The sequence below is a fragment of the Sinohyriopsis cumingii genome, chromosome 2 (genome assembly GCF_028554795.1).
Source record: "Sinohyriopsis cumingii isolate HCF-2022 chromosome 2, ASM2855479v2, whole genome shotgun sequence".
Lineage (NCBI taxonomy): Eukaryota > Metazoa > Mollusca > Bivalvia > Unionida > Unionidae > Sinohyriopsis > Sinohyriopsis cumingii.
Genome location: NC_142962.1, coordinates 22,081,262 through 22,100,225, shown reverse-complemented (window position 1 = coordinate 22,100,225; position 18,964 = coordinate 22,081,262). Strand labels below are relative to the sequence as shown.

Here is an 18,964-nt window from a genome sequence, read left to right as displayed (position 1 = left end):
ACCTGTTCCCATATATTGTCTACAGAAATGATCCCCATGCCTGAATATTATGCAACACAACACAACTAAGCCCACTGGATCAGAATACTAGATCTAACACTGCACCAAGCAAAATCCACATGGCACACAAAACAGACAAAATTGTGATAAAAAGGTGGTAATAAAATTTCATTCATTTTGTAACAAAATTCAAAGTTTCATTCTTACTTGTACTTAATCCATCATTTTTAAACAAGAAACTAAAATTATGTTACTTACTTACATTACATACAGCTGATAATGACCTTAACAAACATGAATGTTTGTACTTTTTCTTCAAAATATATCATACATTTATTGTGTAATTTGTGGATTTTTTTTTCTTCTCCAGACATTGAGATCATGAAAGCTCTTGAGTTTAAGTCTGAGATTCACTGAAAGCCAACCAAAAATGCTGTAAATTCATTCCCCTCCTCTTGCCATGATTGGTTGAGTTTGAGATTCATTCCAAGCCAATCAAAAATGCTGTAAATTTCCTTTCCTCCTGCTGCCATGATTGGCTGAGAATGAGATTCATTCAAAGCCAATCAAAAATGCTGTAAATTCCCTCCCTCCTCCTCCATGATTGGTTGAGTCTGAGAGTGTTTCCAAGCCAAATAAAACTGCTGTACATTTCTCCCCTGTCATTGATAGAATTTGAAATTCATTCTAAGACAATCAAAACAGCTGGAAATTCCTTTCCCTGTGATCAGTTGAGCACAAAGTCTTATGCTCAAACTTAAGCTCAAAAGTGCTATACAATTTTTAAACCATGTCAAAACAGTGATCACAGCTTCCAGATCATGTCAGGACAAAGACCATAGCTTTCAGACCATGTCAGGACAATGACCATAGGTTCTAGATCATGTCAGGACAATGACCATTGTTTTCAGACCATGTCAAGACAATGACAATAGCTTCCAGACCATGACAAGACAATGATCATAGCTTTCAGACCATGACAAGACAATGACCATAGCTTCCAGACCATGTCAGGACAATGACCATAGCTTCTAGACCATGTCAGGACAATGACAATAGCTTCCAAACCATGCCAAGACAATGACAATAGCTTCAAGACCATGTCAGAACAATGACAATAGCTTCCAGACCATGACAAGACAATGACCATAGCTTCCAGACCATGACAAGACAATGACCATAGCTTACCAACCATGTCAGGATAATGATCAAAGCTTTTACACAATGTCAAAACAATGACCATGACTGTACCAAAATTAACGTCAAGTTTAAGATCATTACATTCCAGTACTACTTCCTAAAACAATAATAAAAAGGTTACTTTAAGTTTTCTCTAACAATTAAAATTTTCATTATCAATTTTAGTCTGCTTTTCTAAAATATCAAAATATATATTATCCACTGTAAGTCATCCAAGTATGAACTACCGTGCAACATGCAATTTTACTTAACTCTGTGCATGCAATATTTTCAGTACTGAATACTTTTTAAAAGAAATCAAACAACATACATCAAGGTAATCTATTTATTAGTTATCAACATATTATGCCTGTAAACTATCATGCACTAGAAAATCGTATTCAAGATTTGCTGACATGAGATATTTCAACTATTTGAAGGATTCATGGCTAATACACAGTAGCACTAAGTAACATGTCAAGTCGTGTAACATGCAATGAAAAATTAGCAAGCTGAAAGCATGGTAAGATCATAAGTACCATGGATGGCGCATTATACGGCCAATGGGTTGTTCAAACTTACAATGACCATGACCTCTGACCTTTTGACCACAGAATATAAGGTTTCTTTCTTATCCTAATTGCATGTCATCCACAAAATCTGGACAAAGAACTTACTCAAGAACCTAAAGTGTTTCCGCAAAACCAATTTTTCTTTGCACCACAATGATCCTGACCTAGAACATCTGACATAAAAGCCCTCCATAAACTTTAGTCAAGGTGTGTGGTCTAGCACAAAAGTCACTAAGCAAAAGTCATTTGATATGATTCACATTGACCCATACCTTTGCCCTTTGAACCACATAAAATGTGCATTTTTCTTTCTTACTCAAATGGGAGTATCCACAAAGTCTGATCCAGGCCTGAGATATAAGAATTAATGCTACTATATGGAAACATTATTCTTTCAGTCACAGTTACCTCGACATTCATCTTTTGATCCCAAACTCAATCGGAATATTCCTTTACCCAAAGTGGAGTCCATCCAGAAACTTCAGTAATGGTCAGTGGTGTAGAACTAATGTCATTTGTGTAGAAAACATTTTTCTTCCTTTAATCACAATGACTATGACTTTTGATCCACATATCATTAGGCTTCTTCCTTTAATCACAATGACATTGACCTTTGACTTTTGATCCACATATCATTAGGCTTCTTCCTTTAATCACAATGACACTGACCTTTGATCCACATATCATTAGGCTTCTTCCTTTAATCACAATGACATTGACCTTTGACTTTTGATCCACATATCATTAGGCTTCTTCCTTTAATCACAATGACATTGACCCTTGACTTTTGATCCACATATCATTAGGCTTCTTCCTGTAATCACAATGACATTGACCTTTGACTTTTGATCCACATATCATTAGGCTTCTTCCTTTATCCCATGTACAAGTCATCCACAAAGTTTGGTCCATGTATGTTACATAGAACATATACCATTTGCTTCTTTCATTCATTTGACCCTTCCTCATGATAAACTCCTTCCTTACCTGTAGCGCAAGCCATCCACAAAGTTTAGTCCAGGTATGTGATGTAAAATGAAGTTTACAACGTTTATTCCTTTAGTCACAGTGACTCCACCTTTGACCTTGAAATGAACAGGCTTCTTCCTTACCCCCAGTACAAGACATCTACAAGCATGTTGTAACTGCGGATTTTGGAGAACTCGAGTTATTGTGGGAGAACAAAATTTGTCATAGATGGACATCATAGTATAATGCACTCCACTTTAAGGTGGACATATATTTAAATCAAGATAACACAAGACATACCTCAACCTTAAAAATGTAAATTAAACATAATTTTAATTTAATTTTCTTGTTAATTTTCTTGCATTAGGTCAAAGAATTTATTATCAATCCAAAATCAAACAGTGCCACCTATTGTGAAATTGAAAACTTGAAAGGTGAAGGTGATCAAAGATGGAAACAACTTAGCTATCATAGCCTACTAGCTTGCACTATACCAAATTCAGATGATTGTGATAAAACAGTTTATAATTAAATATCATTCATGTATATTAATATTGAAAAATGCATCAATAAAATGCTAAAATATCATCATTCTCAATAATGAGAATATACTAATGTAAAACAACAGGACCTCAATGTGAGTGACGGTCTACTTGCTGAAAACAAAATGTCCAGGAATCCATGATAAGACCTTTAATTTTCTTCCTTCCTTTTATTCTTTATAACTACTGACTACTGAAACTATCTGTTTTTCTCTAAAAACTCCAAAATTTCAAATCAAGTAACAACATTTTATCCAAAATGTTTTAATTAACATGTTTACAAGATAAATGTGCAGTACATAATTTGGGGGGGGGGCCACAGCCTATGACCTTGAACCTGATATCTTGGACAATGTCAGGTTATAAGCACTTACTAAGTTTGGCTAAATCTACAAACAACATTTTTTGGGGAAACAAACAAGTTATTTTAAGTGGCATCATTCACTGTATTTCTCAGATATATCCCTGGGTTGATAAAAATCCATTCATACTTTTGCTATCATGCTCACAAGCCTGTACAGCTAAAAGCCTGAGTCACGACCTCTGACCTTGAAATCAATGTCAGAATGCTATCTACCTGTTCACCATATACGAAGTCTAGTCAAAATTTACTTGTATGTGGACAAGTCACTATTTATAATCACAATTAACTATTAAAAAAATACAGATTGACCTTTGAACCCAATGTCAATGAGGTTTGGTTTTCAAAATTCTTTCACAAAAATGCAGACATGTTAGTGGTCAAGTCTGCACTATATTCACGCAGAACCAATTAAATATTGCCAGAATAATTTTAATGAAAACCCAACGTCAATGGCACCATTCATTTCATAAGATTAGTTATAAGATTTCCAAATACTCACTAGAGTGCCATGTTGGTGGTCTTGGATCAATCAGCTACAAATTCTTATATAATGTTCTAGTGAAAACTCCACGTCGATGTGACCATCTGTTCAGGAGAAGTAGGCATACAGTCTTTGCCATATTTCAGTATTGCTATACAGACCACTCGTTTGGAGGTCAACATGCGTAATTTGAATATATTAATACCTATATATTGCAAGAAAGAAGTTAAGAGTTTTAGGTTGGTTTATTTTTTCCAACGTCAGTGTAGCCATCTGTTTCGATAAAGTAGCTGTTATGAGATTTCTCAAATATTTGGAGATCACATTGGCAACATTATCATCAACTAGGCATAGTGTGAGTGAAGACACCATGCTGATACTGCCATCTCTTTAAGAGTAGAAGTGATCCATGCAACAAAATTTTCAAGATGGCCACCATTGATCTGTACCATTTATATTTTGTCCAACTAGTCTTACTAGATTTCAAGAGGCAACATTTTCATACAGGAAAAAATATGACCATTGGCAACAAGTGTATTAGCTAGAACGAGATTTTCTAGATGGCACCGTGGCAGTAGAAGTTGACCAAATTTGACAGAAAGCATCCTGTCACAGACTAAGCTGGCTTTCAGTTTCATACAAATTGTGCATATCTGCCTTTAAATATGGCTGCCATTGCTAAAATACAAGAACATTTAAATGACTTCTCTGCTGAAAAAAATTTGACTAAACTTGACAAAAAGCATCGTGGCATAAAGAGCTTTCCAATTTCTACAAATGATGCCAATCCAAAATCTAATATGGCTCCTGTTTTTAAAAATAGAAAAGTTATCAATGAACACTCCGCAGAACGTATTTCAAATGTATGCAAATTATGCTGATTCACCATAAAGTATAGCTTTCATTTCTAAAAATGGAAGATCCGTTAAACAGTTTCTCACAATACACTGAATAGAATTTGACCAAAATTTTGCAGCAAGCATTTTGGCCCGATGGGGTTTTTAAGTTTCTACAAATGACTCCAATCTAAATAAGGTAAAGCTAATGTTACTAACATTAAGGCTGGTGAGTGATTGTACAGCTGTTGTTGATAGATGCATGATATGCAATGTACACCAGATAGAGGGCCATAATATGAACACATGACCTTATGGCCATATGAGATATAAAAAAAATGTAACATTAAAGCTAACAAATGGTTTGAATGGATGCACAAACATGAACATGGATGCCAAAGTCATCACTATGTTCAGCCTCTGCCATGCCAGGACAAAAATGGATTTGATATTTCAGTTTGGACTGTGGTTAAGTTTACAAGAAAATGAATACCTTTTTTATCAAAGAAACCATCAAATAACAATTAATTTCTTTCAAATGTTGACTGATCTATATTCAAAATGAAGGTTACTACCAATGGAGATAAACATACAATATAATAAATAATACTAAGTATGAAATTGTACTTTTCTGGCTTTTCTTTCCTAAATATCACTTTATTTCTTTATGTACATTTTGTATGGTTGTATCAATTCTATTATTTAATATCAAAAACTTTCAGGGCAAATTAAGAGAATGTACATGAGTACCATGAACCATGCTGGCATTTATTGGTCTAATTGCTAGTAAGAGAATGTACACACAAGTATGACAATCCATGGTGGCATTTGTTGGTCTAATCACTAATAAAAGAGTGAGACTGAATGTCCTCAATTTACACAATGATACCGCTATGAATGTCCTCAATTTACACAATGATGCTGCTATGAATGTCCTCAATTTACACAATGATACCACTATGAATGTCCTCATTTTACACAATGATACCGCTATGAATGTCCTCATTTTACACAATGATACTGCTATGAATGTCCTCAATTTACACAATGATACCACTATGAATGTCCTCATTTTACACAATGATAACACTATGAATGTCCTCAATTTACACAATGATACTGCTATGAATGTCCTCAATTTACACAATGATACCACTAGCTATGAATGTCCTCATTTTACACAATGATAACACTATGAATGTCCTCAATTTACACAACGATACTGCTACGAATGTCCTCAATTTACACAATGATACCACTAGCTATGAATGTCCTCATTTTACACAATGATACTGCTATGACTGCAGTAAAAAATTGTGCAATTTATGTTTTAAACCTCTCTCTGGTCAAGATCTGGAAAACATGGCTACTGCTGGTGTTTTACAAAGCCACTGATGTCTGTAGATGTAAACCATTTTGTTGTAAGGTACTAATTTCATAGTTAAAGGTAATTTAAATTTAAGCAAATTTAAATGACATTTCAAACTGCATCAGCAAACTAACTGAATCTGATTACAAATTTTTTTATACTAAAAACTGAATAAGTAAGTTCAAGTACAGAAAAGTACACATACCCAAAATTTGGGGATAAAGAAGCAATGCATCTCTATTTACAAGAAGGAATTAACTATGAAGCAAAATAAATTGACTAATAAATCAATCTGTTTTTAACAGCTCTCATATCCTATTCCAGTAATCTTATATCTGTAATAAACCACATTTTGGGGTCATACTAAACTACTATTCTACTGCACACATCTACCCATAATCCCGCAAACAGACCTTATCCCTTCGTTAAAACTAACTTTAAAACATCATTCAAAATTAAATCATTAGAACAAAGGATGTAGAGAAATCTAAAGAAAGAAAATGTTTCTAAAGGTTTGTCTAGGCTAGACGAATGCAAAAGATAGAAGTAAAACAAAAGATCAAAAAGCAAAGACTCAGCACAGGTAAAAGGTGACTTACACAGCGTTGCTGTTAACAAACACAGGAAAGAGGAATTAAGATAAATCCATGTTAAAAGGTAAAACATTCAATCTTAGAGATTTATTAAAGATCTTTCTCATCATGAAGCCCAAACATACAACACAATGCTTTGGTGGCCACAGCAATAGAAAATCAAACTATACAAGCATAATCATGGCATTTTTACCATAATGTCTGATACCAAAATCAGAATTCTTTAATACGATCTTGAATCTGATACTTAAAATTTGTCATATTTTCAATGACTTGGAACTGTTTTGGTAGTTTGGAAATTCTTTTAAGCAAACTGCACATAAAATGCAAAAAAGCCTAAATCAAAAAATTGTTATCAAAGAAGCCATCCACAGACTAATATCTGCTATGCTCTAATCTGATGACCCGACAAAAGCGCGCAGGACAAATGCGTGCCAACAAATGTGTGCAGGACATAAGCGCGCCTAAGAATGAGTGAACAAATGTTCTTACAATATAATGCATTAAATAAATAAAACATGTAAATTTGCTAAAAAATGTTGGTTTATTTACTTGGAATGTTTATTAATCTATACACAGCGAGCACCCTAGACACACTTGTTGTGAAATGTTAACAAACCTATTATTGACTTATCAAAATATTTTAAAAAAAGATAAGTAGAAATGTTAGATGTTAATGTTATGAGCTATTCCTCGCAAGTAACCTTCTAATGGTACTGTTCCATATGTTGGGACCAAAGCCTGGAGACGGCAATTAAGACGAATGTACTTTGATTTCGATGCCTCTGACTGTCTGATGCCCTAATGAAATCTCTCAAATTTCAGTTAGTAGTCATCTTGTTCTTATGAAAGTGTTCAATTAGCTTCAATACTGATGGATGATGACAATCTACCGTCCGTTGAAATGAACAATGCCAGACTTCAACTGAGTTGCTGGTGTGTGGCAGGTTGCCGATTACTCGATCTTTGTATTGTCTTCTCAGTTAACCTTTTATATTGTCTTCTCAATGCTATCTTTGTATACATGCATGCTTTTGTCTTGCTAATATTTGTCGGGTTGTTTATCACTGCGTGCAGTTGGCGGTGCACTTTTGAACTTATAAGGGAAATTTAATGCTAGCAGCCAATTAACAAATAATAAATTTGAAGCAAAATTCAATGCCAGCTGCCAATTAACACATAATAAATGAAATGAAGCTACTCTAGCCCAGGTTCACAATCTACTGCATTTACAAATGTATAATTCACAGACCCAGATCAACAATCTGGGTTGGAAATAATACAAGTCTGGAGGTTGGATTTGAGATAAAGTTTTCACTCTGAGCCAATGAAATTTGACGTTAGAAAGTAAAGTACTTTCTGATTGGCTGACACAAAATCTCAAATTCAAACTCACAAGTTATATGATCCCCAGGCCGGGTCCTGTAGTCATCAAACAGTTTAAGCCCAGAAACTGACCTGCTCAAATTTTAAATAAATTTTGATCTTCAGTAACTTCACTCTGGGATGACATTTAAAGCACAAAAATGTATGTTATCTTATTATTAGTATCTCTTTAAAGAGACCAAATATCAAATGCTCTACAAAGACAATGCTTTGGAATTTTGAAGTTCAGAGTTTGAGATAATATTTGTGCTCAACAACTTCATAACTATGAGGCCTGGTTCTGTGCCATTTTTCTGTGCATTATGGTTTCATCTGAACAAGTTCAGTCCCTGGTCCCATATTCACAAAATTGTCTGGGCACAAAAACTGATTTTGACCTAAAACTCTAAATTACATTCTGATTTGCCCAATCTTGTTGAAATTTGGCATGGATGTAGAGATACAAACAATTAGATACTGAAAAGTTCATGATTCTAACTTCTAACTTCTCTTGGAGTAAAGATTAAAGAGATCAAAATTTTAAAATTTGAGCACAAGTTCATGTGTATACTGACAGTTTCGTGACTTCAAATCCTGGCCTGCCAGCATATAGTTTCACAGCTAAATACATTTAAAACAGAGAAAATAACTGTTGCTGTAGTTTCAGGGTTTAATGCCATTTTTCAGCACAAGATAGGCTATATATGGCGGCCAGTATAACTGGTCAAGAAAGAACCCTGGAAAACCCTGGGAAGAACCACTGACCCACAAGAAGCTACTGGCAAGCTTTCTCACGTACCCACGTTAGCCGAGCCTGAGACCCGAACCCACGCAGACAGGTGAGATGGCAATGATCTGGAACAGTGAGCGCTTTAGACCACTGGGCCACTCAGGGCCCCCAGTGAAAATAATATCAACATGGGTCTACTTGAAAGACATGTTCATATTTTGGTCAAACTTGTTTCCATCATATCAAATTGTTAATGATTAAAAGTACGGTTATTTTATTAATGGTGAAATTTATGGTATATTCAATTATTTTTATACAAGGACTGATAAAGAAGCTTATAAGCTACAACGAGTTCTTGGGGTGGTTTGGCCAATTAGAATAAATTCTATTGATCTGCATATTTTGAATACAAGTGATTTACAGTTCCTTGTTCAAGCAAAATTTATCAAACTGCAAGCAATTGCTCATAGCTAAACATTTTTGAAAATGAACATCTTACAATTTAAATTTTTTAACATCCCATTCCATAAATTTGAATCTTTATGATATAATGAAAACATTTTTCTCTAATATTTTAATTTCTGACTGAGAAGTGCTTGATAATTGGACTGAAGAACATCCTGGTCCATTCCAATAAGCATTCACGGATACAAAACCTGCAATTCTTTAATATTATCTTAATGATACTAAAAAAGGTCTAACTAGATGACTGTGCACTCCAAAAATTCTTAATGTCCTAAAGATTTAGCATTGTTTTTCCTATTTATATTCAATTTTGTACAACTAACTAGCAAAAAATATTTCAAAACACTTCGGAATGTAAAACCGTAAACTTGGATTCTTACATCTACTTCTGGCATCTGAAAATCATCCAAAGCATTGTATTAGTTGTTGGAACTGTTGAAAACAACAGTAATGCCACAATTCAATCAATTTTTGCACGTACCCCCCAAACCACCCACCACAAAAAAAATCAGAAAACATTCACTCATAGATATGTCACATGTTTATATTTCTTACACTGTCATGTAGACCACTTGGAAGGGTCTGTAATTCCATAAAGCATGCAATATTAAAAAATGTAAGGGTTAATTAAGTATACATGGAATGGCAAAGTCAAGCAGATGACAATGATAATCTTTTATCATTTATTACTTAAACATTTACTTTCATGATGTCAACTTATTCATTATCAAATTGATGAAAATATTTCAGCCATTGAACTTTAACACATAAAACTCTCCCAGGAACTCCAAAGAATACCACAGTACAGTGAATACATATTAAATAAATACACCTTTTATTGCTCCGACTAGATATAATATTTATATTAAAATGAAGAAGTATAACAATAAAAGGTCACATGGTGATACAACAAAGGTATAACAATGAAAGGTCACATGGTGATACAACAAAGGTATAACAATGAAAGGTCACATGGTGATACAACAAAGGTATAACAATGAAAGGTCACATGGTGATACAACAAAGGTATAACAATGAAAGATTACATGGTGATACAACAAAGGTATAACAATAAAAGGTCACATGGTGATACAACAAAGGTATAACAATGAAAGGTCACATGGTGATACAACAAAGGTATAACAATAAAAGGTCACAAGGTGATATAACAAAGCAACATTATGTCAAATTAATCTTTCTCAGTTATCTGAACTAATAGTTGGTTCTAAAACATGCAGCATCAAATACAATGCAATCAATCAAAATTCTATAGAAAGAAAAGTATTTTCTCTAACCCTTTAAATTCTGACAGGCTTAACAAGAATGAATGAGAACCATGAATGGCACATTATAAACCTACCCCCTGTTTAACAGTCCTCTTTGTATGTATTATATGCTTGTGCAGAACCCACTTTTCTTTTTTCAATCAAAGTGACCTTTGACTTTTGGACTTAAAACTCAAAAGGCTTCTTTCTTAACCCAACTGTAACCCATCTAAAACATAGGTTTAAAATTCAGAAATAATGTTATTGTGCTGAAACCATTATTTATCTTTCATTCACAGCTACCTTTGCATTGACACTGTGAACCAAGCAGCAATGGTGAAATAAATTCTTTTCAGAATTTTAAACCTCCCTCCAAAAAGTTTTTACCCTGTACTTTGACTCCATCTACTTTATATTTAGTGTGAAATTACATCTGCTTGAAGTTGCCAATTGTTACCATGCAATTGAACCAAATATTTAATTTTAGACATTCCAACTGATATTTTAATACAACACAGTAACTTGTGTACTGTCATACAAAACATGCTTTAATTTTAGACATTCCAACTAACATTTTAGTACAACACAAAAACTTGTATACCGTCATATAAAACATGCTTTAAACTAATGACAATACAATGTGTAAACTTCTAAGCTCCCAGGACACTAATTAAATTCATCTGTTTCTAAGTAAATTCTCAAAAACTGAATATATTCATTTATTTCAGAAAACAAAAGTGCTGTATAAAATACCATTTTTGTTTATGTATTTAGAATATGTTGAATTTTTTTTTATTTAAATGAATTTTGTACACAGTGGTAATTTTTTGACGTATAAATAAACGTCATATTAATACTATTTGGTAATAGCTAAACAATTTCGCAGTTATATTTTTCAAACAAGACCACCTAATATGCTTTTAATTTTAAATGTTCCGATACGCATTTTTATTTCTTTTTCTGATCACACACAAACACTAATAACATTAAATCCATACCGTAAAAACTAGCATCCATATCAATGGTTACACATCTAATGTAATATTCTTTATTCAGATCAAAGACACACAGAGATGTGAGACAAGATAGAACAAACAAGAATAATCTGATAAAAATGAAACACTCTATAAAACAGTATGTTCTAGCTAAAGCTCACCTGTATTTTGTCCAGTCTATTTTGAATAGTGTGCCTGTCTCCTGCAATGTCAGCACACAATGACAATTTCTCTCGGATGCCATTTAACCACTCTATACAACTATTGTATGCATCATTGTACTGCTGATGATCGGCTACAAATCCCTCATACTGCTGGACTCGCTCCTACAAAATTATATTAAATACAGAAACTGAATACAAGGCCATGGAAAATTTCTCTAAGGACATGAACAACATTTTGGTAAACAGTATACTGGATATGTATGTATAACATATTATTGCCAGTATACTGGATGTGTATGTATAACATATAATTGCCAGTATACTGGATATGTATGTATAACATATTATTGCCAGTATACTGGATGTGTATGTGTAACATATTATTGCCAGTGTACTGGATGTGTATGTATAACATATTATTGCCAGTATACTGGATGTGTATGTAAAACATATTATTGCCAGTGTACTGTATGTGTATGTATAACATATTATTGCCAGTATACTGGATGTGTATGTATAACATATTATTGCCAGTGTACTGGATGTGTATGTATAACATATTATTGCCAGTGTACTGGATATGTATGCATAACATAATGAACCAAAGAGATGTTTATGTATAACAGATAATGATCCAGTGATGTGAATAAATGTATATGCATACTGGATAATAATCCAGTGATTCAAATAAATGTGCATGCATAAAGGATAATGATCCAAATAAATGTGTATGCATAAAGGATAATAATTCAGTGATCCAAATAAATGTGTATGCATAAAGGATAATGATTCAGTGATCCAAATAAATGTGTATGCATAAAGGATAATGATTCAGTGATCCAAATAAATGTGCATGCATAAAGGATAATGATCCAATGATCCAAATAAATGTGCATGTATAAAAGATAATGATTCAGTGATCCCAAAAAAATGTGCATGTATAAAGGATAATGATCCAATGATCCACATAAAAATATAGCTCTTCCACAAAACTTCAACAAAATTATTGCCAGTAAAGGTTAAATAATATGACAAAGGGAAAAACAGGTTTTATAAATTAATCAGTTGCTGTATTAACTCAAACTAAATTCCGTCTTGTAAGAACTTTTACAAATTCTAGCAAACTATTGTGTTTTCTCCAAGTTTTCAACAAATGAAGTAACCAATCAGTGGCAAGGAAGGAATAAAATGACAGAACATGCAATTTGTTACATATTTCATAAAGAGATAATTGAAATATTTCAGAGAAAAACTGATATTTCCACAGTGGTGATGAAGCGGTATTATCAGTATAGTGATACGACCTTTGGAACTACTTTTTTGCCTGTTTAGGAAATATATCTGCCCATGTGCATGTTATTCAAACTTATATTTCCATATTTAGGGATTAATTAATTTTTCTCCTTCATTTTTCCTTCTCTTTATTGCTCCATTTATCTCTATTTCTATTTCCATCTCTCCAGCGTAACTAATATATCTTAAAATATGCCAAGAATGTAAATTTATGTACAGTAAGCAACAAAGGTGCCATAAAAAATGCCAAACATCAAACTGCAAACATCATGTAGGTTTCAAGCATTACCTTTATTAAAATAGTTTTCCACAAAAATCGATTATTGAACTTACATGATCTGTTTCAGGGTCACCATACCATACCTGTTACCTCTACAACAAATATCACTTCCTGATCAAAACTCTTATTAAATACTAAAATCTGTTTCATTAGCAATTTTATCTAAGAACACTTACAATCATGGTTGAAAACAATGGAGAAATCAGTAACAGGTGAGTCTTGATAGCAAACTGAAATGAAGTGTTCATCAAAATTTGGATGCAGTGTCTGTTAGCAAACTAGACTGGAATCTTGCCAAAGCCACAGAATTCGTTTGAATGCAGAAATACCCAAAATAAAATAAATACCCAAAATCCTAACATGTATACACACAATCAATAAAACATTTTGTTTTAAAGATATTATCTATAAAGTCTGATCACTCTGCAATGACTGTACAGTCTCCACCCATCAAATTCACCAAATCAAAATGTGCAAGAAATGTATCAATAAAAAAATCTTTTCATTTTCATATAAAAACAATCATTAATTTTTAACAAAATTAGAAGAATGATATGTAGTAGATACGTTTTGTAATATTACATATCCTAAATTATTGTGAAATTTCACAACCTTTTTATAGCAATGCAGAAATGCAACCATTACCTGCAATGTTTTAGAGTAGGAAAAGTTCCAAAATCCATAGTGTGTGCCATCAAAATACATAATAAAAAGAAAACAATATTTCCTTACACCTACTCCAAAAAACAGATATTCTCTAAATTTGAAAAATTCCTATTATGCTGGATTGGCAATAATTATGTTTTATAAAAAAATTATTTATAAAACTGTTAATATGTAGTATGACAAATGAATATGACCCATTTTCTAAACTTTTGAAGTATTGGTATTTACTGTATAGATTCCTACAAATGAATTTTTAAAGACATATTCATTTACCTTTGCGGTAATGCACAGTTTCTGGTAACGAGCACCTGTTTGGGAGACAAACTTGGCCAGATGTGGATCACTGCTGCCTTGGACTAGGGTTTGAGCCTTGTCATTGACACTGTCAATGACACGCTGGTAAGACAACACATCTTGATGTAGCACCTGGAAATCAAAAGTAATGATGCCATGATTAAAGATGCCAACTTTTCAAAGACAAACTATGGGAAACAGCTGAAAGAAAGGCTGGTTAATCAAGACTGAATGTCCACCATAATTTACACTGATACAACTATAACAGACTGGTCAAGGTGTGTGGCTGTATACAAATGTGTTTACTAAACTAGATTTATGTATGCCACAGAATTAAGTAATTACAGGAACAAAAAGAATATTTTACAATTTCTGTAAAGTGTAACTTTTTCAGCCAATGGAAAGAGAATTATGAAATGTCATTAAATGAGCTTATCTTGACATTTCATACCACTATGCATTTTTAAAAAAACATGTAAATAATTTCAGAACAAAGACATAAATTTCCTTCTTGAGAAACCCAAGCTGACCTTGAAGTTCTGAAGTTGCGTCTTTTTCTCCTCCAGTGTGGAGCGTAGAGGAGTTGTGCCCTCTAGCTGCTGTTCTGCATCTCTAAGCCACTGCTCTACCTGGCTGTAGCTATCATCAAATGATGTCCACTGGACAAGCGCCACCTCAAGTTTACGCTGGGCAGACGACAGATCATCAAACAGACTCTCCCAAGCCAGCTTGAGTTTACGCAGTTCTTGGCGTATAGTCTCCCTTCCATCAGTGGCAGTGTTAGGATACAATTTCTCACCACCCTCGATCACTTGGTTCAGTTTGGCGTATCCTGAATCTCGTTCACTTATCAGCTCCTAAAAGTATTTGGGACAACATAATGTAATCTCCAAAAATCAGAAATAAAAACCAACAAAACTTTTTTTCTATGAGAAGGTAATGAAAGAGAAATTGGAAGTTGGTTTGAGATGACTGTTCGAGCCATGTAGATTTAAATAAGAACTCAAGATGTTCAAGCCATTCTTTTATAAACAGCTCCACAAACTCTCAATATTAGTTATGTACAAAGAAACAAAAGCTACATCCGTCTATATGACAGTATTCTGCTTTCTTGCAGTAGTGCCCTACATTTAATTTAATGTTGCACTATACAAAATGAATGCCCAAAATCATTTTTCAAAACTGTACAAACAATGGTGTTCAAGAAACTGACCTAAATGTAAAATGTGTACATAACCACGTGTGAAAAGTAGGTCAGTGGCATACTTTTGGTACAATGGTGTGCTACTCCCTAGGATGTACTCATATATATATATATATATATATATATACACACACACACACCACTCCCTTGATAACTCGCACCCTGATAACTTGCGAACCCACTTATAATGCAGGGTACAGGGTCAGGCATAGATCCCATTTTTTAAAAGCAGAAAATCCCCAAATCAAAACTGGTAACGGAAACTTTGATGTATCGCTCATTTTACTGTCAAAAACGGTAGATAGGACCTGGAAATTTTAATCAACACTATGAAATAGCAAATTTAAAAATCGGTCACTCAATTTTTTACATTTTCTTTCCAAATGACATTCCTAGTACACAGCAATTAACGTCACGTAAGGAAATTTTGATCAATGAAAATGTCACTTATGCCAAGTGGAGGCAGTACTTCAATAAATGCAAATTAAATAAAATTTTTTATCAATTGAAATTTGTGTTCTAGTTCTATCTTTTAGTTCCTTTTAAGTGTAATCGTCATAAATGCAATGTGTCCTCTTGAAATTAAACGTGAAATGCATCAATCTACCGTAACAGCTATGTCCGCGAACATTTCTCTGAGAACCTACTTAAGTGCCAACCTTATTTTGATAACTGATCTGTGGAAGTATTTGTTGTATTGTTGCACTGAATTAAAAGATGGCCTCCTTTGTATTATCATGTTAATTATGTCTTTTGAATCAAACCAAGGAGGTGGAATAAAAGAAAAGTTAAAAGGAACAAAATCCAACAAACTTAAAATCTAGCGGCCCTGGTCGTATGTTGGGTGAACTCACATCATTGGATCAATCGAACACTTATAAATGTTATTGTATATGTTACATAAACTACCTCAAATTAACAGACTCTTTCATAACTGTGATCAAAGACAGCAAGGCAGCCAAGCGAAATAAATACTTAGTAAAATAAAGAGCTTGATTTCACAGATTCGTTCCATTGTGGGCAAGCGAGTTTCTGAGAATTCTGGAACTGGCACTTAGAGATACCCTCAAGGATGATAAGAAGTTTCATTATTACTTCCAATGAAATCATGACATCAATATTGTACTAAATGAACACTACAAAAATTGAGTTTCAACGCAGACGATTGCCATATGAAATAAATGTTGCTTGTTTTTGAAAAAAAGTAATCTTATTTGGAGGTTTATTAACAGTTAGTCTAGTTCCCTGCCCTGTGGACTCCTGTTATGGCAGGATAATATTAAACACCACTACGGGAACCAGACTCATCAAGAAAACAAAAAGCAGTGATGTAATAAACAGATTTTTTTTCGCGTACACGTGATGGCTGTTGAAACCAGTTGGAATGATCTTCCATATGTTGAACATTTTGAAAATAAAAGTTATTTAAACAGAATAACGAACAACTTCATTAGAAAAAGTGTGTTATTACAAATTATTATCGACGTGATTGTAAAATGAAGATTCAGTAAATAAACAGCCCAGTTCCCTAATGCCGCTCCCCCCCCCCCAGTTTTCTTGATGTCAAAACAATTTGTTCCAATTTTTGGAGGTTCCTCGGTAACTCACGCCTCGCTTATATATATATATATATATATATATATATATATATATATATATATATATATATATATATATATATATATATATATATATATATATATATATATATATACATACATACATACATACATATATATATACACACACACACACACACACACACACACACACAAGCAACTACATCCCAGACACTGACCTAACTGTAAAAAGTGTGCATGATCAGGGGAGCATGAAAGATGAAAGGTAGGTCACAATGACTTGTTTGTTACAGTGGTAGGGTAATTCTCAGGATGTATGCACATATAGTTTCATGACTGTACAAGCATTGGAGTACAAGAAACTGACTTAAATGTATAAAGTATATATGATCGTTAGAGTTTGAAAAGTACATCAGAATTACTTACTTTTGGTACAATGGTGTAGTATTCTTCAAGATGCAATGAGAGAACTATTTTGTGAATGTACAAGCAACATTATCTCAGAAACTGCACTAAACATTAATGGTGTGAACTTACTAATATCAATGATAACTATGACACTGCAGATACAGCATAAGGTCTAGTGCACTTTGTAGTCAGCCAAAACCGTCAATACCTGAATTTTATCAAGCCGTTCTTCTAACTCCTGACGAGTGCCACTGGTGTCCGAACAATCAGCAAACTTCTCTCTGGCCTTGTGAAGCCACTGTGTACAGTCCCGCAGTTTGTCCTGGTAGTATTTGTGATCCTTGACATTCTGTTCACACTTCCTCAGAATGTCCTGCAGAAGTATAACACATTGTTAATGGAGACACATTTACATCAATGTTTTAGTCTAAGAATAGCACCATATATCAATATATCAATTGATTACAAAAGATGATTTGATTAAAAATTAAGTTACTTGGATACATTAGCCAGAAATTAAAACAAAAATGGGTTTTATTTTATAATTCCTCTGACAATTTGGCTGTATAGAAATAAAAAATGGATTATTTTTCAAACATCTCATAAAATTATTATATCTGATACCTGTCTTAAACAACATGATAGCCTTAAGTATGACCTAAGACTTTTCCAATAAATACACTCTGTAACCCTGAACTGACCTTGACAGCCTGTTGCAGTGCCTGGTAACGTGAGGTCAACTGAGAGATAGATGCAGTCACTCGTGCCTCACCAGTCAGCTGTTGTAGTGTCTGAGCCTCATCAGCAAAACTGTCAACCTCTCGTTGGTGAGATCTGATGTCTTGCATTAATTCCTAAAAATTATGATATGGAGAGATCTAAGCTCTGAAGGAAATAAAAAACTGGTCTTCTATACTTGTATCCTCTTGTTTTGACTGATACAGATTTAAAGCAAATGTGTCGTTATTGTTCTTTTTCCAAACAGCATTTCAGTGAGTACATGAATGTGAAGTCCATGTCAATGCAATCTCCAACAAAATTGTTAATTTCATTGAGTAGAGGTATGTGAAGTCCATGTCTATGGAATCTCCAAAAAGTCATCAATTTCACTGAGTACAGGTATGTTAAGTCCATATCTTTACTGCTCTTCTCCAAACAGCATTTCACTGAGTACAGGTATGTTGAAATCCATGTCCATGGAACATGAACTTTGTTATATGATTGATTGAAGTATTTGTGATGACCATATATAGAGAATACTGGGAAACAAGATGTTCAGTACAGGATATAATTATTCATGACATTTTCTTTAGCATTTGCTTAATAAATTAAACAAGACAATCTGATAGT

At 33.6% G+C, this 18,964-nt stretch overlaps 1 protein-coding gene across 1 annotated transcript in view; it reads right to left on the bottom strand.

Moving 5' to 3' along the window:
* Positions 1-18,964, bottom strand: part of LOC149804453 (nesprin-1-like) — a 572,886-nt gene that overhangs the window by 352,540 nt on the left and 201,382 nt on the right. The window contains exons 53-57 of the mRNA XM_089940603.1: positions 18,316-18,468; positions 17,823-17,987; positions 14,953-15,279; positions 14,402-14,554; positions 11,887-12,051 (exon numbers count right to left, since the gene is read on the bottom strand). Of these exons, the coding sequence (XP_089796729.1) occupies positions 11,887-12,051; positions 14,402-14,554; positions 14,953-15,279; positions 17,823-17,987; positions 18,316-18,468 (963 nt within the window). The remainder of the gene's footprint in view (positions 1-11,886; positions 12,052-14,401; positions 14,555-14,952; positions 15,280-17,822; positions 17,988-18,315; positions 18,469-18,964) is intronic.